Raw genomic sequence first — 23,958 nt, forward strand, 5'->3', positions numbered from 1 at the left:
TGATCAATCAGGACTTAGTTCTGGTGATGAAGTAGCTCTAGAATATTTGTGTTTTACCCTACTTTTTTACCCTACTCGTGTGTAAAAAAGTCTCCTTTCAGCAGTTGGTGGTTTTGACCTTGAAACAGTCAATTTGCAGTAGCAGTTTATTCCCCCATGTGCTGCTGCTCTCTGGGCTCAGTTTAGATATCCAGCCCTGATCTGCTCTAGGGGCAAGTCTGGGGTACAGAACTGAGTTAAAGGTGCTGACAGGTTTCCTGCCTTTCCAAGGCAAAGGGATGCAAGAAGCTTTTACAGATACTGAGGAAAGTTTGGTAGATTGGAAAATTTCTGGGAAAAATGGAGCACATTTTATCCCAGGTCACCATGAAACTTGTGTTCCACAATGTCCCTCACTGCCTGTAAGACAGAGATTCCCTATGTACTCTGTTCTTTAGCACCTCTGCATTTGGCCCCTCTCACCAAGTAGCCCCAGCACAGCACCTCATACCCAAGTGGCCAAAATATGGTCATGGAACATTTCCTGCACTGAAGGTCATTTTGGGATGTGAACCACAGTGGCAGAATGAGGAAATCCATGTTCCCAGTTATCTGCTTCTTTGCACTGGCCTTTCTGGTACAAATGGGTACAGCAGACAAACCTTAATTGGATCTCTGAGTACAAAGCAAACCTACTGTTCTTACTGTACCTTACTTTCACTGGAACTGCAGGAAAATAGGCAAGTGCTCTGTGTTATATAAAGTACTACTATTTCTGCATGAAATGCACTGCATAAACACAGAAGAATATAATTTATGTGATCTTTTTTCCATATACACATAAGGATCTTTTTTTTAAAGAATATTTTAAAAATACAGTTTGGTTTGCACACATAGCATCAAGGTTAGTTCAATCAACAGAGTTTTTCCAGATTTATTCAACATAACTATGATGAAAATCTCACTGTCATTCTCCTAGCAAGCTGCATAATCTCTGCAGGATGCTTCCCTCACCTCTTTTAAGTCTTAGGCTGCTCTGTTTTGAATTTGTAAGGGTCAGATTATAAACACATATTTATTCCTCCTTTCCAAATATGTCTCATACTGAATAGCTGTTCCTTATATACAATAACCATATTCTGTTGTCTTGTGTGGAGGAGAGGGAACAGCCTAACATAGAGGATTTTTGCCTGGAGGCAGGCTTCTTTATCTTTTACTTCGAATGTTACTAGCACTTAGATTTCTCCAGGACTGGAAGAGCTTTGGCTGAGGAAGGACTCATTACCACTTTTTCAGAGCTCTGATTCCTTAGGTGGAAGTAGGCTAATTCAGACATTGTTAATCTGAGCAGCTCAACAACTGTTCACATCTTTGCATGCTTATCTAGCTGTCAAAGTGGCTGTTCCAGCAACCAGAAGAGGCACACAGCATTTTAAAAGCTGGGGAGAGGAGTTTAGCTCTGATCCTCTCACAAAGTGAATTTTGAAGTCCTTCCATTTACTCTGTGTTTTCCTCTTGTACGTCAGGGTGGCAGAGGATCCAAGCATGTTTCAACTGTCTGTGTAGTCAAAAGTAACTAGAAAAGTAAATTCATAGAGTCATAGAATGGCTTGGGTTAGAAGGAACCTTAAAGGTCTTCCAACCCCTGCCATGGGCAGGAACACCTTCCACTAGACCAGGCTGCACAAAGATCTGTCCAGCCTGACCTTGAACAGTCCCAGGGATGGGGCAGCCACAGCTTCTCTGGGCAGCCTGTGCCAGGGCTTTATCACCTCCACAGGAATTAATTTCTTCCTAATACCTAATCTAAACCAACTCTCCTTCAGTTTGAATCCACTTGCCATTCAGATTCTGCACATGAATAAGTTATCTCATTACTGTTATTCCAGACTGCTTCAGTATTTTGGGGCCTCCTAGAATTAATGTTTTGCAGTGGAGCATGAAGCCTATTTTGTGAGCCTTTAATGCTGCTATGAAAACCACTAAGAGACTTAGTACACAAAAATCATCCCTATATCTTTCTATGTGTACATTACCCTATAGAATAGGTTTTTTTTCTAGGGAAAAGACCTGGACTCCATGAAAGAGGAAAATTAACTATATTTTTTTAACAAAGAGACCTAGGGGTATGTGCAACTCTTACCTGAGCCAAGAGTTTTCCAAAAGCACATGTCAGGTAATGAAAGTACTGCCCACTTGTCTTGGGCAGTGTGTGTGCCTGAGCTGATTCAGGTTTCACAGAATTTTCAATATGCAAAATAGGAAGAAGTACTTTGATACTCAAGTCTGTTCCTCTCTGGCTTTAGAAATGCTTGTGGTCTGCACATTTCCAAGGATTGTGTTTTATTTCATAATTGCTCTTTATGTGTGGCTTCTGGTAATGGGTAACCTATAATTCTTAGGCAAATTTTAAGTTACAAGGAAAGTAATGCAGCCTTGCATGATGCTGTTACAACTTGAGGGGTACAGAAAGCAGCATGTGAGATCACTGGTCAGCTGGTGTCCAAGGACAGTTTCCTGCACCAGGATACAGCCCAGAGAGCTCTAGAGTCCCTGGTGAAACTAAACTGACACTTCCAATTGTGTACATTAAGTAGCAGAACTCACTGGGAATACTAGGAAATGTGCAGAAGAGATGTCAGTGTAAACAGTTGTCCCAGAGTTACAGCAGAATCCAATTGCTTCTCTACTGAATATGGTTCCAAAACAATCCTCAGTCTCTTGGTCTGTACACGCTTATGCTCTGTGTTGATTCAGAAAACATGTTTCATAAAATCCTCTCTGTATTCAAATTCGTAATCTATCATCTGTCTGCTTTAAAGAAAACCCAACAGACTATCTGCAAAACAGTTCCCAGTATGGTAAGTTTCTTAAGGCATTAGACCTTGTGATTAATTTCATATTGTTTAGCACTAGATTGTTTTTATAAGGGTGGTTAATAAAATAGACAAACTGTAAAACCCAAGCCAGGCTGGGCACTCAGCCTTTCTGCTGGACACTAAAAGCATATCTTTTTCATTAAATGACACTAGGTGATTCTGAATGTTGCAGTTTAAAAATAGTTTCTAAGTCAGCAAGCCAAGAGTCTGTAGGATTTTTAAAAAATGTTCTTTGCCAGATGTTCTGATACTAAAATAAGCAATAGTGAGAGTGTTAAGTACTAACACAAACGGACAGAATATAGGAGAAAGCACCTAATAGAATGCAATAAAACCCCACAGACCCTTGCTGAGGTGCTGAGCAGGGTCCCAGCAGACCCTGCTGAGGGTTAGGAGTGGCATGAGCTTTGCTTGTGCCTTCATTGGCCAATGAGTGCAGTCTCCATTTCAGGAGGACACTCACTTCAACCTGCAGGTCAGTACAGCCAAGCACAGTGACCGTCACAAAGCCAAGATGTCTCCTTGTCCCCAATGGCAAGGAGTGCCCAAAAGCAGCTGATTTTTTTGTCTTTCAGATGTCACCCATAAACACTTTACTGATTACCATGCCATGACTGTACTGATTCTAAGGTGGTTTTCCCAGTTTGTTAGGGAGTGTCCTAAATCGTTCATTAGTAATTTTACCTGTAACTCTTGTCTTTATCCAGAAGGATCCAAGTTCAGCACTTAATTGATTGTAGTAAGGCCTGGATCCTAAAGCCATTCCTCAAATAAGTCATCTCCCATTTCCCAAAAGGTTAGATTGCTCATAGCTGGTTACTGCTTTTTACTCTGCACATAAATACTTTTGCAGAAATTACCAATGTTTTAAACATCAGGAACTGCCCATGGAATTTGCCTAAGCCATTCAAGGGATTAGTAGCAAATAACTGTTGCTCTTCTGCTTTATATCCAAGTAAGGGTAAAGCATCTCAGGACCAAGTTTTTATAACAATCCAGGAAGGAATAGAATTGTAAACATAAAAAGCTGAAAGATGGTGTTTCCAAAACTGACTGTGAGCCATGTGATACACAATCTGTTTTTCCCAGAAGACTGGAAGGTCGGGTATGTGTACATTTTTGACTCTTCCCTCAAACCTTAGCCCTTGGACACCTCAAGTATGGGCAGAGCATCAGGAACCCAGACAGGCTTCCATGAAAAAATATGTGATTAGAACAGATTCCATTGAACCAGAAAATTTCCATAAAATTTCGGTGGTTTATGAAATTCATATCTAACACTGTTTTGTCAGACTATCAGGAAAGCACTGGTGCTGCAGTTCACTCTGAGGTAGCATCCTTTCATGGCAAAATTTTTGCCATAGTGTTTCTTTGCATGTTCTGTCAAATGAACCACAGTTCATGAAATCTGTGAACTATACCTGTATGCACTTCTAGTTCATAGTTGACTTTCACATCAAGTTTTACATCAGGTCTGAGTTGATACAAATCCTGTTTGTATTGATCAACAGTCAGCATTCAAGCACATATGTTGGCTGAATCCTGAAGGAAACCTTTCTATTGCCTTCATCAAGCCTGGAATTTACCCTGTGTGTATGGGGCATCAGTGAAAAACAGGCCAGGCAGACAAGCTGGACAGAACCCCATGTTTGGAAAAGAGGAATGTTTGGATATAAGGATTCAGGCATAGCTACTGTATTCTCCAGTTGCTTTTTAAAAAAGAATTGTTTTGAATATAATCCATTTTTGATACAGTTGTATTCTGTTGTCTGTTTGTAACATCTGAAGGATTTCTTCAGCCAGATTTAACCTCTAAAGTTACTTACAGGATAAATTGAAATCTATATCAGGTCATGTGAAGCCCAGGTTGTACATCTTGGCTCCTGCCATTACCTCATGCTAATGATGGTGATAAATCACTGCTGTCCATATTGCAGACTCATGGTCTTATCTTGATCACACTAAAATTGTAGGGAAATATAAGCATGGCCTCTCAACTTCTATACAGAAGTCTGAGCCCTTACAGAATAAATGCCAACCACAGAAACAGAGATATTTCCTTTACAATGATGCTATAACATCTTTACCCTATACATTGTACGTTGCTTCCACTGACATGCTAAGAATGCCAGGAAAAACCTTTAGATGGAACCAGTTAATTAAAAGGATTCACACAGATGGTTTGCCTGGTACTTTACAGAGGCAGCTAATTAAAGCAATGTTAGTCAGCACCATTAAAATGCCAGATAAAGCTTTGGGAACAGTCCTGATTAGCAAGCAAGGTTTACAAATAGAGCTTTGAGCAATGCAGCATATTTGCAGTTAATTAATCTGATTCTAACCTGTCTTTTCTAAGGCACAGAATAAGGTATGCTGATATCAGTATTAATGACCAAATTTTTCAAAGCTCAAACCTGGCACTTATTAAAACAATCCACAATGACTCTAATTTCACATTCTACAGGAGAATATGAAATCATGGGGGAATCTGAACTCCTCTAATTAGCCATGATTTAAAAAGCATTAGAAAAGAAACCAAGTCTGAGTTAAGAAAATCAGTCACACACCAGCAAAGTTAGACACAAAAAAATAAACAAATCTTCCTTGCAGCTCCAGGCAAATGCTGTGTTTGGAGAGGATCAGTTGTGCTCTTCAATATGCCATCTCCAATATATGACTGTATATATATTTTTTGCAATAACAAGTAATATGGTCTTGATCTGAAGACTTTTTAAGACCTCACTCTGTGCAATAATGAAATATGTCCAGTCACTTATTGTGCTAAAAGATGACCACATGGACAGGCCTGTGCATAGGACTTAAATCATGGTCTTATGTCCTGAATGGAGACTGACTTCTCTTACAATTATTTAATCAAATAAGACTTCAATTCCCTGAAAGGAGGTTGTAGTGAGGTGGGTGTCAATCTCAACTCCCAGGTAACAAGTGACAGGATGAGAGGAAATAGCCTCAAGTTGCATCAGGGCAAGTTTACATTAGGTATGTTTAGAATGTTTTGACAGACAGGGTTGTCAAGCACTGGAACAGACTGCCCAGGGAAGTGGTGGCATCCTCATCCTTGGAAGTGTTCAAAAAACATGTGGTTATGGCATTTGAGGACATGGTTTAGTGGTGATCATGGCGGTGGTACTAAGTTGAAAGTTGGACTTGATAATCTTAATGGTCCTTTCCAACCTTCATGATCCTGTGATTCTCTGGTTTAAAATAGCCATAGAAATTCATCCCAAATTCCAGACAGGCAGATGTAGATGTGTTTTGGGCTGCATGTAATGATTTAGCTGTCACAGGCCCACCTCTGTGATCAATTAAAAGAAATACAGATGAAAACAACTACCTAGTGCAGCTCTCTCTGCCACCATTTTCCAAGCAATAGGTTTCACCATCCTCCTTCCTTATTTTGAAGCCACAGTTTAAGGGCATTTGGTGATTTCCTACAGAACTGAGTGATGTGGCATATAACAAGATAAATCTGCAGTAAAATTTACTCCCTTCATCCAACACTCTGAAAAGTCATGGTGAGTCATTCAGGTGTTGGTCTTAGCAAATGTCAGACCACAAGCAGAACACACACTGCTTTTGGACAGGCATCCCACATGGGCACAGCAATGTCCTGCAGAGGCTCTGTGAACAGGGCCTTGTCTCCAGTCAAGGACCATCTGTGTTATCCTTTCATTTCTCCTCCCATTTTAATTTCTTTCCAGTCTTCTGCTCTTCCAGTTGCTCAAGGGGCAAGGGGATAACTAAAGGTTTGTCAGCCTTTCCTCCTGCTTTCCATGAGATGACTCTCAGAAAACCCAGGAAAGAGATTTAAGTTTTGGGAGGCATCCCAGTCCTGAAAAGTGCCTTTTAATCCATGTTTTCCAATATTTGGGCATAAATAGTAGCTGAATTTGTCAATTGAATTTTTTCCTGATGACTTTTGAAGGATTTCTTAATTAGAGCATACATCTTGCCATTCCAGACTGTGCATTACTAGCAAACCATACAGTAAGTCCAAAAGCAATGCATTTCTGTGCCAAACGCAGATGTTGTCAGGACTTTGTACTCTTTATAAGATTTTGGAAAGGTGTCATTTGACACTCTTGATTGCTTTGATATAATGATGAATCCAGTGTTTCACCTGTGGAAGTACAAATACCAAATGTGTCAGGCAGTGAAAGGTCAGGCAAGGAACCCTGACTAGCTGACTTCTGCCAGTCTCCTACAGAATGGACTTTGCTGACCCCATACACTCTCAAATACAGTAGTACATGTATGTTCCACAGACAGATTTCACATTACACATTTAAAGTGCTAATATTTGATGGATCAATGTTATTAATACATGCTTTTATGGAAAACTAAATGTGTTTAATGGCAGTGCATACCAGCAGAAAACTGCCTTTTCACTTGAGCTCACAGCAGAAAATTGTACATTCTGTGGTGTCATGGTTTCACAGAAAAATATCTCCAGGTTTATCTGATAGGTAATGAAAGGGACTGCAGGAAAACCTGAATATTCAGGTTTCTTTTACATGAAAGCCCAAACCCACTGATTGAAATTTCAGCTGCATTCCTAGAAATCTGCTGTGATTTGGGCTCCAGAGAACAAACACTCCACTGTTACTTCCACAGAGCCCCTGTTTGAAACGTCTTTTCCCATGCTGAGATGCTAAATTCATGTGAATATAAATATGTAGTGCCAAGTTCACTGCCCAAGCAGTATCAAGTAACTTACATTTCATGGTTAAAGTGTACTCCCTTTGCACAGTTTATCAACTGCTAAGAGCTAAACAATCTAGGGGATGTTTTAGCATAAGGTATGGATAGCTTTATGTCTTAGAAAAACATTTAACCCATGTGGTGCAGAACTCAATATGATCCTGAGCTGAAGCAGGAGGTTTCAGAGTTGAATTGATGCTGCCATATTGTGCACTTTGTCATATGCATCAAATTCTGCAAAGTTCTCTCATCTGTACATCTGACATTAAAATGAGAGTGCATTAGTGCGTGTCAGAGAAAAATCAACTTTTGGTTAGCTTTTGGCATCTGCTTTGACAAGTTTTGCCCGTTTTGAAAACAGCAGCAACAATGAATTGTGAAAGCCACTAGAAACAAATAGTACATGGCTCTCTCTTGGCAGTCCCATCATCATTACTGCTGCTCCTCTACCAAAAGGTTTGTGCCTGTGGATGGCCGGGAATGATCCATGCCCTGTGGCACACCTGAGACAGGGCCATTAGTGCTGGCCTTGCAGTTGGTTGTCAGCATCCTAGGATTAACTGGGACAGTCACCTCAAAGTGTCATTTACCAAGGTTCAGCAAGATAGTAGCATATCACTTGTACTTGGCAGTATCACAAAACTTGTTCTTCCACAATAAAGAGAAATGAGGGAGAAGGGAAGTTTTTCCTCTCCTGTATTTATGACATTGTGAATTTTCAAGAACATTTGCATGAAATGTTCCTTTCCCCTTGCTTCCAGAAGACTCCCTTTTCTCAGTAAGCAGCAAAATCACCGGGAAATCCTGTGAATACAATGGCACCACCTACCACCATGGAGAAATGTTTGTGGCTGAGGGCCTTTTCCAAAACAGGCAAGCAAACCAGTGTGCCCAGTGCAGCTGCTCAGTAAGTAACATGATTTGACAGATCCTGCTCTGTCTATGCTCCAGTTCTCCTTTGTAGAAGACATGACACTGAAATATAAGCAATGCATAGCAAAGGCTGGGAATTGAGAATTAATGATGAAACTCATGAGAGTGCTCAGAGCTGGTGAGAGTGTGCAGTACCTGGTAAATAAATGCCAGATGAAATCTTAAACACAGTGCACAATGCATACCCTGCATCTGCTATGACTGAGCTCACAGTGCACAGGCAGCAGGTAAAATACTGCTGCTTAGCATATATAGAATATTTCCCTTCAACCTAACTGGAAAATATAGCACTAAACCAATGACTGATTTAATTTAGACTGAGCTGATATGTAAAGAGCCCCAAGGCTGGGAGGGGACAGCATTGAGCTGGCACTGGGCCACAGAGCCATTCCTGAGATCTCACAATTCAAATCTAGTATATTTGAGCAGTCACCCAGTGACTCTTCAGAGCATGTCTGAACCAAAACATCCCTCTCAATTCAACCAGCTCTTCAGTATCAACTACTGGCAGCTCTCTGTTTCCTCTCATAACATCATAATCATATTCTTCATGAACTAATAATTGCATAGGCCAAGTACTGAACAGACTGTTCTAATCTAATATTCTGCTTTTTGCATAGAGTGTTATTTATGTAAACACAGATTTAAGCATGTCCGTAAAAAAAAGAATATACAGTACCAGACAATCAACAATTCCTTCTAAATTCCCTTTTGTATTTTACTGCCAGGAAGGAAATGTGTACTGTGGATTGAAGACTTGCCCCAAGTTAACTTGCTCTTTCCCAGTTTCTGTTCCAGAGTCCTGCTGTCCAGTTTGCAGAGGTACGTTCAAGCCCCGTCACAGGAGGACAGGCTCTGAACTTAGTCTTCCCCTTTCAGAGCCTTGTCTGTGCCCCAGCACTGTCAGTCAGGACACTTTCTCCAAGTTTCTCATTTAATTACAATCCAAGGCATGTTGGGAAATTACTCTGTGAGTGCCAGCAAGGTAACATTGCTATCTTTGTTTTCCTAAATTGAAACAAGGTGAGAATGCTCTGATGATAAAGTTGCATCCCCCCAATGAGGTAAATTAAGGCTTTAAATGATGTATTGAAGTAGCTGCCATTACTCTGTCTAGAGAAGCTTTGTAATAAAAAGATGAGTTTCTATTTGACAAGTTAGCAGACCTACTCAAGTTGTGGAAGACACGAGAATTTAAATTCAGAGGCAAAGGCAATTATTTGAATTTAAATTAGGTATCAGACAATACTCAAGTGACTTCAGTATTTTACTAGCAATTGCAATTTAGATCTTGTGGACACTTGATTCTAGGGGCCTTCCCAGCCTCTCTGAATGTCTAAACCTAACTGTCTGTCTAAAAGCCCAAAATGTCTGAGAATTTCTAAATGTATTTTATCTCACTATTAGTATTATGGCACTTGAACCACCACTTTCAGGGTATCCAAGCATCTATGGCCTGTTCTCAAAGCTGCAGATAAGCACTTACAGGTACCTATGCTTTTCAGAAGTGCCACTCAAAATATCAATGATGCCAGGATGCTTTGAATATCTCCCCTGCTTGCACCTTTGTGCTGCTTCATTCTTTTGATATTCTGCTTGTTTGAACTCAGTGCTATTGCATGGTAAAAATAAGGAGTATTATCTAGTTAGTTGTATACCTTTCCCTATGGTGCAAGAGCTGTGAAACACAAACCAGCATAGTCCCACAGCACCTGACGTGAGGAGTTGGCTGAGTGCACAAACTGAACCAAAAGCTCTGAGCAGTGGAGGGCTGAGCCAGCAGGAAGGTACTTGAGAGTGCATCAGTGCTAATAAAGCAGCAGGATGCAGAGAGAACTGTGTGCAGTTTGAAGGAATGAGTCTTGCACAGAAGCTGTGTAGTCCTGTCAGTGCAGCAGGGTGACAAAGCTGCTTCCTCTGGGGACCATGCAGTGGTGATTAACTTAGGTGTGGCACCATGGAGGAGCTGAGCTGATCTCTCAGGAGGGCAGTGATCTGTGCTGCATGAGCACATCACCTCAAACAGAACAAGGATGAGGGTCTCTCTGCAGTTCTCCTTGCACAGAGATTGTTCCTCATTCTTTGCTGCTTTGCCATGTTACTCCGCAGTATCTTTTCAAATCTTGAAACTTTTTGCCAGGCAAAATGCTTGTGAAGCCACCTGATCTCAAACAAGCAAAGTGATAGTTCTGTTCCCAGGAAGAAATACAGTGATATACTGGTTTAATTGTAATACACTGACAGTTAATTAAAGAAAATCCTTGTTAATTGTCTGATGTCAGTTACCAGGTAGTTATTTGAGCTGTATCTGAAACCAGCCTCTTCCAGTTACAAAAATCAATCTGACTTTCAAAGTATCAAACATAGCTATGCAGTAAACTGGCCTTACACTGGAGAAATCAGTCACATCATTCACAGTCACTAATGAGAAACCAGTTCATTAGCATTTCCATAGCAGGGCTGAGATTACATCAGATTATGCACTAGAGGCGACCCACTGTCTGCAGTGATCCAGGGCTTTTAAAATGTATTCTCCTGTCTACTGCTCTTATTTAAAAATGGTAAATGATCTCATAATCTACCTTGTCCTTTTCAATATGGCAGAAGCTCTTTTATCTCACTGCTGTGTTTTCTATGACATGCAAACCTAAACAAAATATTTGCAAAGATCCAGCACAGCTCACGGGGATGAAACTGTGAGTCAGTTTCTGCTCCCTGCATGGCCAAGTATATTACTATCAAAATATGCTGATTTTTGTATTCATTCCTTGCTACCCACTAGAACCTAATACAGCTGTAAAGCCAGGTGAGACTTTTCCCCTCTGTATCTCCCAAGGTGTTGCACAGTTACTCTTCTAATGGATACTGTTCTGCTTCATGTACAGGAGATGGAGAATTATCATGGGAACATTCTGATGGAGACATATTCCGGCAGCCAGCCAACAGGGAAGCTGTAAGTGGGACATACAGTTTAAAGACAGACTTTCTTGCTGTGCTGGGCATGGCAGTACATTGGGGAAAAATCAGAAAAGGATGATAAAGGGTCTGAATATCTACTGCTTCATTCTGGGCTCTGTGAATCTAGCCCAAAACAAGTTTCTTTCACTCAACCTGAATTCTTGAATAATGCTGAATTAGAGCAAGAGCTCCTGAAGTCTCTGGATTTATTTTTTTTCTGTATATGCTCTATAAGAATAAAATTTGACAGCATTGGTTTGCTATGCAAGAATTGCTTTTAAATAATAATTGCAAATACTTGCTTCCAGTTCACATACACACATATATTTACTATAGGGCTTCACTGTCTTTGGTGATAAAAGTATCCATTAACAACTTACTGCTCAAGAGATGATTTTTATAACATTTGGAGAGAATCTGTAGGGCTTTTAAGCATTAGGTGCACTACTTAAATACACGAACCAGCAGATCTTTGGGTGAGTGAGAAGAATCATGTCTATAAAATAAGTGTAGCCATGATATTTTCTGAAAAATCCTTTCCTTAGGATTTTTTCTCCTGAGAAGCTGAGATGCCTCAGGAACAAAATGTAAACAATGATTATCTGCTGCTGTGGAATGCAACCGATGGATCTGTGATTGGTCTCATGCGGTTGTTTCTAATTAATGGCCAATCACAGTCCAGCTGTCCAGACTCTCTGGTCAGTCACAAGCCTTTGTTATCATTCTTTTTCTATTCTTAGCTAGCCTTCTGAAGAAATCATTTCTTCTAATCTTTTAGCATAGTTTTAATATAATATATATCATAAAATAATAAATCAAGCCTTCTGAAACATGGAGTCAGATCCTCGTCTCTTCCCTCATCCTAAGACCCCTGCGAACACAGTCACAAATAAGGGCTGTAATATGAAACCTTCAGGCTCATGGGCATTTAGGAAAATGCTTCTCTGAAAAGAAGCAGTGTTTTTAGAAAACATGCTATGCACTACTACACCTACTTTTATCCAGCAGTACTCGTTCCCTACTCGTGCCCCTTGTTCATTGCAATGAGACATTGACTCTCCTCTCTCTCTCTGTCCCCAGAGACACTCCTACCCCCGCTCCCATTACGAGCAGGCAGGCAGCTCAGGCAGGCAGGCAGTGAACATGCCCCGGTTCCCCAGTGCCAGGAGCAACCGCGGGGTCCTGCCCGACCCCCAGCAGGCCTCGGGAACCATCGTCCAGATCGTCATCAACAACAAGCACCGGCACGGCCGAGGTAAGGACAGGCACTTCTGCCAGGATTGCTCTGGCTCAGGATCAGCCACCTAGAGCTCAAAAAGACCTCTCAAAATATACAGCAGGATCTTGAAAATTCGCACTGGTATTGAGAGATCCCATGCAAATGAGGGAGGCAAAAGCAATAAGCTATGGAGGATATGAAATTCCTTCTTGACTGAGATCAGGTCTGCCTATATGTACAACATTGCATTTCGCTCTGCAAAAGTAGTGTTGCTCTCTGAGTTGCTTTGTGGGATTGTGCCCCATAATTCTGAGAGCTCATGTGGTGGCTGCCAGGGAAGTGAGTGCTTTGTGTCACAAAGGACACCACAATGCCTTTAGATTCACTAACTTGTTCACACAGTGACTTGTCCTGGAAGAAATTGTGACTATTTTCTTTACACTCTCTCCTATTTTGTAACTTTTACAGCTGCAAACAGCTTATATTTCAACTGCCCTGCAAATCTCAGACCATAAAGCTTTGCCACAGTATCAGGCCTCCAAGACTTAGCAAATTATTCTCACGAAAGACAGTCTCATGTCTTCCCCCACCTTAACAAGTTTCCTGAGACAGTGGGATACAAGGGATATCTCCCTACTCTGTGACTAACACAAGAGGCAGAGTAGGCAGTTAGCCTGTACTGGATGCCCAAGCTGTAGAGAGGCAAATTTAACCAATGTAATGATTCTCAGTGTAAAGAATCTTTTAGTGCCTCCTTCTAATAGAATATAGGACATGCTACATTTTGGGGACAGCAGAATTCTAAGCCCATGTGACAAACCATATTCAATTCATGCTCCTCATGCACTAGAGGAAGGACAAAAATAAAGGGAAAATACCAGTTCACCAGTAAGTGGGACAGCAGGTTTTGTACACTAAAAAGGTTGGAATGCTCAGTTCCCACAGGGGGTGTACCTCTGTGAACAGAGGTCTGCAGGAACAGGCCTAGGAAGCTATAAAAGAAATAGCTGTAAAAACACATGCTCAGAAGAGCATCTATCCATAAATACCAGTCAGCATAGTTAGAAACTACCACAAAGAGTTAAAATCCCTTGTATTAGGGCCAACTAATCTTTTAAGGTATTAACTAACAGAAGGAATGTTGGCTATAGGATCTTTATTATCCACCTGAACAAGCATGAAAAAGCATTCAGATCATGCCAGTGTTTTATGGTGAATCTAGGAGCAGGAATCTCCACACAGTGCAATGTCTTTGACATGTAATTTGCACATGAAGACATCATCAAAGCAGTTTCTAACTGACTTGTTTCAGCAAATAAAGGACATACAGACGAGCAGCATATTTCTGGATGCAGTCTAACTTCAGACACTCACTGCCTGGAGAATGTCTGAGAGATCCCCATGATGGAAACAGGAATGCTGACCATGTGTTTTCTTTTGTTCCTGTGCAATTAACAAGTGTTTTAGTAATTAATGCACATGTCCCTTGAGACACATTTCAACAAGTTAAAGAACAAACTCACAGCTCTTCTGACATGCAAATACTGTGTGCTTGTGAGGATACAGATTTCTCATTCTGAGCATGAAGAGCACTAAAAACAGGAGAACTAGAAGTTATTTGCCAGTATTTGGCTTCTACTAGAGTCTTCATCTCCTGCCTCAGAGTATTTATTTAATTGTTCTGTGTCAAAAACCCCTTAAAAGACAGAGAGTATGTATCCATACAATGTCATATATTATCCCTTCATCTGTCAGGGACAGCTCAGAAGTATTTACGTCCATAAAGGATCTGGAGAACTCTGGCTGGGGGGAAAAGAAGTCCATGGAAGCATACAAATTAGCAATAGTATGGTATTTAAGCATGTAAGAAACCTGCTGAGCAGCTGAGTACTTACCAGTTTTTTCATTTCTAGTTCTTTCTCCCATGTTCTTAGTTTACAGATAAAACTTCACTTTTATTTGAGAAACAAAACTGTTTCCTATCTCTAAAAAAAATCCCATGTCTTAAAAAAATAGTTAAAAAGTAGCAAATTGCCAGCAAAATGATAGCATAAGCTCATGAAAGACATTGCAAAAAACACTCCCCATAAATCTCAGTAACTCACTAAAATATATAAACCAGTTGGTTACATCTGTTACCAGTTAGATATAAATTTCAGATTACAGATAAAATTTAAATTGCTTTTGAAAGTTACGGGCAAAATAGGAACATATTTTACAAATAAAAAACATTAATAAAAATGATGGCATATTAGAAGAATTGGAAATATTTACAACATATCCCAGCTCACTTTTGTTGCTTTTAGAAATCAGGCAGTGCCCTTTCTTTCACCTTGTTAGGATTAGTTTGCATTTTTCTTTGTGTTTATAAAATATTTAAAAAGAAAGAAGTAGGATTTATAGGACAAATGGAAACATGGTGTAAAGTGATTTAATTCCCATCAACTGCTGGGTGACCCAAAGTGGCTTCTACCAGCATGGATTTTTCCACTCTCTTTGTGTCAGCTGTATTTCTCTGAATCCCAGGGGCTCTGATGAATAAATATTCTGAAGTTCTTAGAAGCTTTTGGAATGAAATTTCAGTCCCTAATGAATCTTTTCAAGTTTTCTTGTGATTCCAAAAGCCAAATGAATTTATATTCCTATCGACATACATATTTCCACAAAGGAATTAAACTCCATTTTGCAAGTATTCTGTGTTTTTTTTCTGTGTGCTACATAGCAGAATTCTCATGTACTAGCAATAAAAGGCCCAGGTATCACTAATCCAGCCAGCTGATAGCATTGCTCTCACTGCAAAGGCTGTGTTCAGCAAATGGCTGGAGCTGTGCAGAGGACTCAAATGACATGAACCTGTTATCTCCAAATTCAATTCAAATGCAGCCAAAGCCACTGTAGCAAGCTGTGTCCTGTGTGTGGACTGAGAATACAAGGGGAAGAAGTGAGTTTTCTAAGCTGGTTAATGCATAACTGAAATGCATGAACTGGGGTGGAGGGAGCTAGTCAGACACTTGACCTTCACTGTTTTCCTCAAAACTTAATGGACTTCAGCAGAGTTGGCATCAAGGAAAAACTGCTCAGAAGAGGGTGACCACAGGCTCAGACTCATTTTAAATAAAGGAACTACAAGTTAAAATTAAAAAGCAGAGAAATGGACCTGAGATGCTAACAGATGATGTATAGAAAGACTACTTTAAACAATGAGCATGAATTAAATGAATATTTATAGACAGGTAGGAAGTGAACGTACCTTTTCCACTTGAACTTTTTCTTTCTCTTTTGTTCTGTAGTTTGTGTTTCAAATGGCAAAACATACTCACATGGTGAATCTTGGCATCCCAATCTCCGGGCCTTTGGAGTCGTAGAGTGTGTGTTGTGCACCTGCAACATCACCAAACAAGAATGTAAGAAAATTCACTGTCCAGAACAATATCCCTGCAAATACCCTCAGAAAGTAGAAGGAAAATGCTGTAAAGTCTGTCCAGGTAAAACAAAGTTGATCACAGACCACCTTTTTGCTGTGCATGTTAAAGGGCTTGGCTCAAGCCTCCTGACCACAAGCTCTGATGTGAACAGCAGCAGCAGCTGTGCCATGTTCCAGTGTGTGTGCAGGGGCCTCAGTGTGAGACAGGCAGAGCTGCCTGGCCACCTCTCCTCTTGCTGCTGCTCCTCACACAGGGGACATGCTGCTGGCACATGTCCTTAGCAGTCACTGCCTTTCTCTCTGCTGTTAACACAACTTCCTGATGCTCATTTCCAAAGAGAGTATTACAGAAATGTATACAGAAAGTTCATTACTGCCAAAAGACTCCCATCCTTCCCCCACTACAGTGCCAACAGAACCTTCAAATATTTTCCAGCTTCTAAAATCCACATGGAGATAACATCCTTTCTGCTTTTTAAAATGTACCAGAAGGATTCATAACTCTGATTGGTGTCAGTTACATAACTTAATCCTTAAAATAAATACTAACTTATCACAGCTTTAGTATTGTGTCTATGCTGCACTAATGATAAAACTTATGTAGACATTACTAAAATAAATGCTTACAGCTAGTGAAAAATCTCCTAAAAGGATTCTGCTGATGGTTTTGCCAAATGAAAAGCCACGTTTCATGCAATACAAATGGTAAAGGACTGTCCAGCTCCCTTATGTGCCTTTAAACAGTTCCCTTATGTACCCATTTCTGTGTTCTGGTGATGCACTGGGCAAGAATGCTCTGAGGGAATGAGCTGCTCAGCCACTGTAGAAACATTTGTAGAATGCACACTTCCCATCTTCTCCTGCTAGTCTTGCTTAGTGGGAAAAAACCACGATGCAGTGGCAGTAGGCAGCCAGGAGGTGTGTATCTGGGTCTTTTGGATACTTGTGAAGCAGAGATCCACAGATTTCATTGGAAGAACAGCCAACAAAGCCTGGATAGCAGGCTTCAATAGAAAAATTCATGGCAAAAAGGAGGTTACTGCCTTGGTTTTTGAGATCCTATGTACCCATTTTTAAGAAACCTGAACCTTTTCCTACAGTCTGTCTTGTACCTGTGGAGATGTATTAATTGTTAGGTGTTTCCACAAAAAGTGGTCTGAGCCTCTAAGTTGCATCATCTCTCTTATATTCCTGCCCAACTTTCAATTGCAAACAGAATAATTACAATTTCTACTCAGTCTCTACAACTTTACCAGGTGGGCAAGGGATAATGTGTGCTGTGGCTGGCTAAGGCTTGCACTGACCACGTGGCTGCTGCCAAGCAAAATGCAAACCTCATAGATTCTTTTCCTCAGCAAAACATTAATTTGAGTCTCTTCACTCTAACCAACCACCAATTTTCATTTAGTTCTTTTACTACCCTGAGATTTCTTACATAATTTCAAAATATGCTTGAAAAGTAGACAACAGGTTCAAGACTTGTGAGGAGTCTCCCAGACCACATTGTTGTACACAGCTCATTCCCTTAGGAAACTGGATTACAAGTATAAATACTGTCTTACCACCATGAACAGGCTACCAGAACGTGGCAGAACACTGTTAAGTGTCTGTGTTAACAGCTGGAGATGGATTTGTGTGGCCATACAAATGAACATTCTACTTTCAAACTAACCATTCTTGGCTATTGATGCCAAGTAAATTCTGGAGGACTTGATTATAGCTGTAGTATGTGCTCTGTCCTTTTTGTTTTTTAAACAGAAGATGTGCCAAGCCAAACCTTTGACAACAAAGATTACTTCTGTGGGAAAGAGACATTTCCTGTCTATGAATCCATTTTCACAGAGGAAGGAGAAACCATCAGGAAAATTGCAATAGAGATTGAAAAGCCACCTCAAATAGAAATACATGTGTGGACAATTAAAAAAGGTGAGTTGAGAAAGTTCTTTTTTTAAACAGTGTATCATCTTCCATTAAAATCCCAGGACAGTTTACAGATTTTAAGCATTTTGCTGTTCTTTTGGCTCTTTAGGATATCACTATTACACAACTTCCAACATACTCAAATATTTCTGTATAAAACTGATTAGAAACACACAAAGCTGTACTTCTGCTAACTCCTACCCTTCATTGGGAGCAAAAGCACAATGACAAATAGGTTTTCAGTATTACTCTGTGTAATTTATTGCAGGTAAAGGGATAGTAGGGTTTGAAACAAGTGCCTAGAGGCTCTTACGTAGGATGGACCAAAAAGCTTTCCATTGAAATTCGTCTGCCCTGTCTGCCATGTGATGATACACCCATGATGGTGCATATAGAATATGGGCAAAAGATGTGTTAAGGATGGAAACAATATCTTTTACTAGACTAACTGGTAAAATTAGAACAAAATAGAGAAGATTCAGAAGCCCAAGCACTACTGCAAATCATAAACTTTCAGTGTAATAAAAATTATCTCCACCTTCATAAAAATCATCCCTATCTACTTTAAGCAAAAAGCATATGATCCTCATGGGGAGCCCTCACACAGTGCACCCTTTTGCATGGAAATGATGCATCTCTAGATGCTTTAAGGAGAAAACCAAGGCCAAAGTGGGAGCAGAAAAGAAATCACAAAACACTGGGTGCTTCACAACTACCTTGTGTGTTAAAAAGCCACAAAGCCTAATAATGATTTGACAGTCATGTTGCCTGCTGGCTCAAAATGGTATCTGACTGCAGAATTTTTTATGCTGTTTTTTTCCAAGACACTGGGACTTTTGGCATCTGTTGTAATCTTGCATTTACTCATAATTAGGAAGGATTCGATGTTTTGGAAAAGAATTGGCTAATTCTCACACCCTTCACAAACTCGCTGCAATCCCAGCTTCACAGGAGAATAGTTTTACAGGGGAATAGCAAAAAAACAGAGGGATGGAGAAACAGAATTTAAAAAAGAATAGACTGAAAATTTTATAAAAAGGCAGGACAGCACTCCAGGTTTAGAACAATGGGCACATTCCAGTAACATGCACTTCTCATTTCTTTGCTGAAGGAATTCTGCATCACTTCTATGTTGAAAAATTGTCCAAGAGAGAATTTGAAGGACTTCCTTACTTCAAGTTGATAACAAGGACAACCCTTAGTAAGTAAAATTCTGACCTACTGAGGTTTCTACTCTCCATATAATTATAGCCATGAAAAACATTCTCTGTTACTCATCCCAGTCAAAGGGATGTACTGAGTTTTCCTCTAGTATATGATCACAGCATTTGATAAGTTGAGATTTAAGTAATCGAAGTATAGCAATTTAAAATATAGATACATATAACAGTAGTTCATGTACTTGCTGTCTTAGTCTCTTGTGTTTTGATAAAGTACAATATAGGATCTTTTCTGCCCATGCTAGAGTAAGTCTGAAATATTACTAATGTCAGCACAGCTGCAGAATTTGGATTTATTTATGTAACATGTCAAGTTACCCCAGTGTTTTAGAAAGTAATTTAGAAGGGAAAAAAATCAGATATTTTTAAAGGGGTTCTACATGCACTTATGTTGTGTTTGAAAGATTACTTTCCTATGTTCTTAACAACACCTTCATTATTAAAATATGTTTTGTGAAAGGACATGTACTACTTTACCACTCTTGATTCAATTTGTTTTTTTTATTTCATCCAGTTTGGGATTGTGACAGTAGTTAACAATTAGTAATTCAACTAATTTGCTAACTGAAATAGGATGCAGATATTTTTAATTCCTAGTTCTTTCATATTACAACTTGAAATTTTTTTGTATAACTTTTTCCCTAGTTAAAAAGTCTTTTCCCCAGAAATAATATATTCTTAATTGTTACAAACCTATTGAGATACAGATATGTTTTCATATAAAAAATTCCCTAGTTTTTTGTTGTCAGCCTTCCATAAGCTTGTAATTGTTATCTGCAAGGTATTCTAGTAGCCAGTATTATTCTAGTTACCAGGACAGCATGCATTTCTGTTACCACTATCATTAATGTGTAGAAATATTATTTTCCATCACACTTTGTATTAGGCACAGGTAGGAGGAGTTCACAGCACATGAAACATTTAGCTGTGTTGCTTCCCAGCTTTTAAATACTTTGGTTTACCAGGGTATCTAGTGTCATGAAATGGTTGAATAAATAGAGCCAACTTACAGGACTAGTTAATTAAAGAAAATAGTAATATTCTGATCCATATTTACTTTTTTAACAAAGTTATTTTGCATGGAATATGTTACATGGTTGTAAGATGCTTCGAATATTTTCCATGGGAGGATTGGACATTCCCTCTTTGACCATTGTGAATCAGTTGGTTTGCAGAGTGCTTGTAAATGTCTTCTGAGTCCCTGTGCCCTTTTCTAAGTCAATATCTGTCTCCTTTGTGTTTTTGTTTTCAGGCCAGTGGAAAATATTTAGCGAGGGAGAAGCTCAGATCAGCCAAATGTGTGAAAGCAGAGTGTGCAGGACTGAGCTCGAGGATTTGGTAAAGGTTTTGTACCTTGAAAAGTCTGAAAAGGGTCACTGTTAAGGGAGACAGCACTGAAGGGAAAAACACAAGAAAACTTCTGAAAACTTGGATCTGCAGCTGGACTGCAGGCTTATTTTGCTTAAGTCAGCAGTTGCCCTAAACCCCAAAACTATAATGCAGTAATTATTCACATCATGCACAGCAAATTTGCTGCTTTATGTGTAGTGGTCTGTGTCAACTGTTCAAATATCTCCTCCAAAAGACTAGAAGGCTCTGTGTTACTGGTGGGGGAAGGAGAAAGAAAGACTGTGCTTTCCTAGAGTTGCATTTCTTTACAAGTTAAAAAGAGAAAACAGAACATTTTTACTATTATTATTTGGCAAGTTATTCAAACTAATGAAAAGAAGGACACCTAATAAATGTGCAGGAGTTATGGAGAGCATTATATCCTGTCCTGATATACCATATCCTGTCCTGATATGGTATAATTCTCCTGAATTTATACCATTTCTGGTGTTGAAATGACTCATGCATTTCTTGTAGTAGTGGAGGAAAAATAGGAGTGATACAATGTTCATGTTGGAGACATAAAAACCAGATTTAAACTAACAGACTCCTTAGCAGCCTGCCTTTGGGATGATGTCTTGTAGTTGAGCAAACAAAGTCCATAAACTGAACAGCAGGTGTTAGTGGCAATCAATATATTTTTGTAGCAATTGGAGCAAATGTTGACTTTCAAGTGGTTTTCACTGTTTCTTCCACCCACTTCTCTAAAAGTGTTAGCTCCCTATAATAACCCTAATAACTTCATTCTTCTGGGCCCTATTTACACATGCTCTTGGCTGGTAAACCACTTTCTAAAGAGATGTGGCAGAAGGTGGTGAAGTACTTGCAGTATTTTCAAAACACCTAAACCATTAAAACGCATGATTAATAATGCCTTAAAAGTTGTGACAGAACTTAATTTATTTGTTCTGAGTTGTTGCAAACATAATCTTCATTTTTCTGAGGGTGACGTCTCAATTCTCATGTGTCAAGAATAGTTCTCTCCCATGACAAACAACAAACAGCTATAGGTTTGTAGAGCACAACAAGCAGCTGCTTGTTGTGACAACTGTTATCTTCTCAAATCTGAGAGATTCTGTTAAATTTAGTATAGCACATCTACAGTGTGTTTAAGAGAAGTGACTTTCATCTGCAGAGTAATTATAACAATTTGAAAACTATTTTCACCAAAATCCTGCACTGCCCTGTGGCTGCAATATTGGATTAAATCCCAAGATGCAAGTGACTCTGCCTGCTTTTGCTCCCATTTTCTACTCCACAAGCACAGGAATAGTGCTGTTCAAACACAAGCTAGGAAACAAAGCTTTATGGAAATGGCCTGAGCCAGGGGCTGGAGCTTCACAGGGAGTGAAATCAACAGTGACAGGAAGGATTTTGAGGTTTGTCATTCTGCCAGTGACAGCACTCAAGGGTGTCCACATTCCTAAAGGGATGAAATTGTGGGAAAGATTGGTGCTGAATGCCAAAAGCCCATTCAGGCAGAGCTTCACCATGGTGAGGGGATCCTTGGCTGGGGCAGCAGACCCTGGCAGCCTCCATCAGCAGTGCAGGCCTCAGGACCAGGCTTCTCCATGGCACCCAGGGCCTGGCCATGCTGTGTGTGTGAGTGGGATGCAGAGCTTCTCAACAAAGAGGAGCAAGTGAGAAGAATAGACATGAAGGTGAAGGAAAGGCTGAAGAGAATTAGGAGAAAACATCCAGGGTGATGTCAGGACCACCCTGCTGCCCCTAGGGCTGGACAGAGAGCAGATGAGATTTGGGCATACAGGCCATTTGAAAGTGCAGCAAGTTGAAATGCAGGAACACCTGGCTAAGAGAAATCCTCTATCACTGTTCATGAAAAGAAGAACTAAGTGAACTGTCCTGCCACCTTTCCAGGGGACTGATACTTCCACAAGTCCTGTCCTGGTGTTGGAAAGGGGTGTAGCATATCTAAATAAAGGCCCTAAGACCTCACTGCACCAGAGCTGCAGTGTAACTGTAGAAGAAGCAGTTTGGCATGAGAAGCACTGATTGCACATGGCAACTACTGGGTTGAAATGTGCTGCAGGACTGTAAAATGTTGTTATAAATCTTTAGGAAGAGGTTCTGAGGAATTGTAGTGTTCTGGTGAGAAGACCAGCAGTTGATTTCTCACCTAACAGGCATTGTCTGTTTGTAGCAGTAGCTGGTGGCAAAAGACTAAGTGGAAAGTGTACAGTGTTTGTAATTTTTTTATAAGGATGGCAACCTGCTTTTTTGGATTTGTGACAGGACTGGTGGAATCGAGATTGTGTATTTATTTTATAATAAACACTTCTTAAGAAAAGCAAAAAACAATCATAAGCATCATTTAGTAAAATGCAGTGTTGTGTTTTTCCGGTTTCTGGTCACTAAAGAGAACAAAATACACAGTGTCATGTTTTGCATTCTCTTCATGAGATGTATGTCTGTTACAGTACTTATTTATGTACTTGTTGTATCACTTTGACCTGGTTTGATAAATTAATAAACTCTGAAGTTGATAATAAAATAAAATGGTTTGCCTAGGGTGCTGTTTGTTCAAGGTGTTTGGTTTCAGCTCCCTGTTTGCAGGTGGCTGCTGGCACCTCAAGGTCTGAAGCCATGTGCCCAGCTGGGTGCTGTGCATGACTGCCTGCTGTGAAATCAATACTGAGATATGGAAGATGCAGACTGGAAAATACCCAATTTAATTCAGCTTCCACCTACCCAGCTGGATTAAAGCATTGACACCCATATATGGAAAACAACCTAAGAAGAAATCAAGCATAGCCAACTGAGAGAACAGTACAGGACTTACTGCTTTCTGGGCAAAACATATTCTGAAGCTCATAATAATTGAGGGAATGTTGATGGAATCAATATGTGCTAATGCCTAAAAATGAGATGTTTTTCAGAAAAATAAAGGAAAAAAATGTACATGGCTAGCAGTGTTAACTAAACTGGAGAATGTCAGCCTTGGCAAAGATGAGTGTTCAAAGTTAATCACTTTAAATCAGTGGGTACATCAAATCTGAAATCCAGAATATCTCTGAAAATTTCTAATGAAACTCATTGTTGTTATTTCATCACACCCTACAGGTGTATATTCATTTTGGCCATCTTTTCACTTTAGAAGAAGTCTGTTAGGAGAATGCTTTCCATGAGAACACACTCCAGGCACATGGGCCTGCTCTGTGTCCTAACTCCATCAGGGGCATTCACCTTCCTACTAGCTGAAGACTGAAAGTCATCAACTGTCAGGGTTGCACAGCTGCATCCCCATTGAATGTATTCTCTTGATTTCATAACATCCAAATGCTTTTTAGCAGCACA

The 23,958-nt window shown here is 39.9% G+C and overlaps 1 protein-coding gene across 2 annotated transcripts in view; it reads left to right on the top strand.

Moving 5' to 3' along the window:
* Positions 1-23,112, top strand: part of CHRDL1 (chordin like 1) — a 37,999-nt gene extending 14,887 nt beyond the window's left edge. Inside the window, exons 5-12 of one of the 2 annotated variants that reach the window (XM_054289663.1) lie at positions 8,342-8,487; positions 9,242-9,335; positions 11,399-11,466; positions 12,552-12,726; positions 15,981-16,175; positions 17,873-18,040; positions 19,146-19,235; positions 20,507-23,112. In XM_054289663.1, coding sequence (XP_054145638.1) covers positions 8,342-8,487; positions 9,242-9,335; positions 11,399-11,466; positions 12,552-12,726; positions 15,981-16,175; positions 17,873-18,040; positions 19,146-19,235; positions 20,507-20,637 — 1,067 coding nt within the window. In that variant the 3' untranslated portion in view covers positions 20,638-23,112. The remainder of the gene's footprint in view (positions 1-8,341; positions 8,488-9,241; positions 9,336-11,398; positions 11,467-12,551; positions 12,727-15,980; positions 16,176-17,872; positions 18,041-19,145; positions 19,236-20,506) is intronic. The other variant, XM_054289664.1, reaches the window with a different exon arrangement.
* The last annotated feature ends 846 nt before the right edge of the window (positions 23,113-23,958 follow it).

Source organism: Melozone crissalis, unplaced genomic scaffold (genome assembly GCF_028551555.1).
Source record: "Melozone crissalis strain CALT ecotype California unplaced genomic scaffold, PUWL_Pcris_2 ptg000068l_1, whole genome shotgun sequence".
Classification (NCBI taxonomy): domain Eukaryota; kingdom Metazoa; phylum Chordata; class Aves; order Passeriformes; family Passerellidae; genus Melozone; species Melozone crissalis.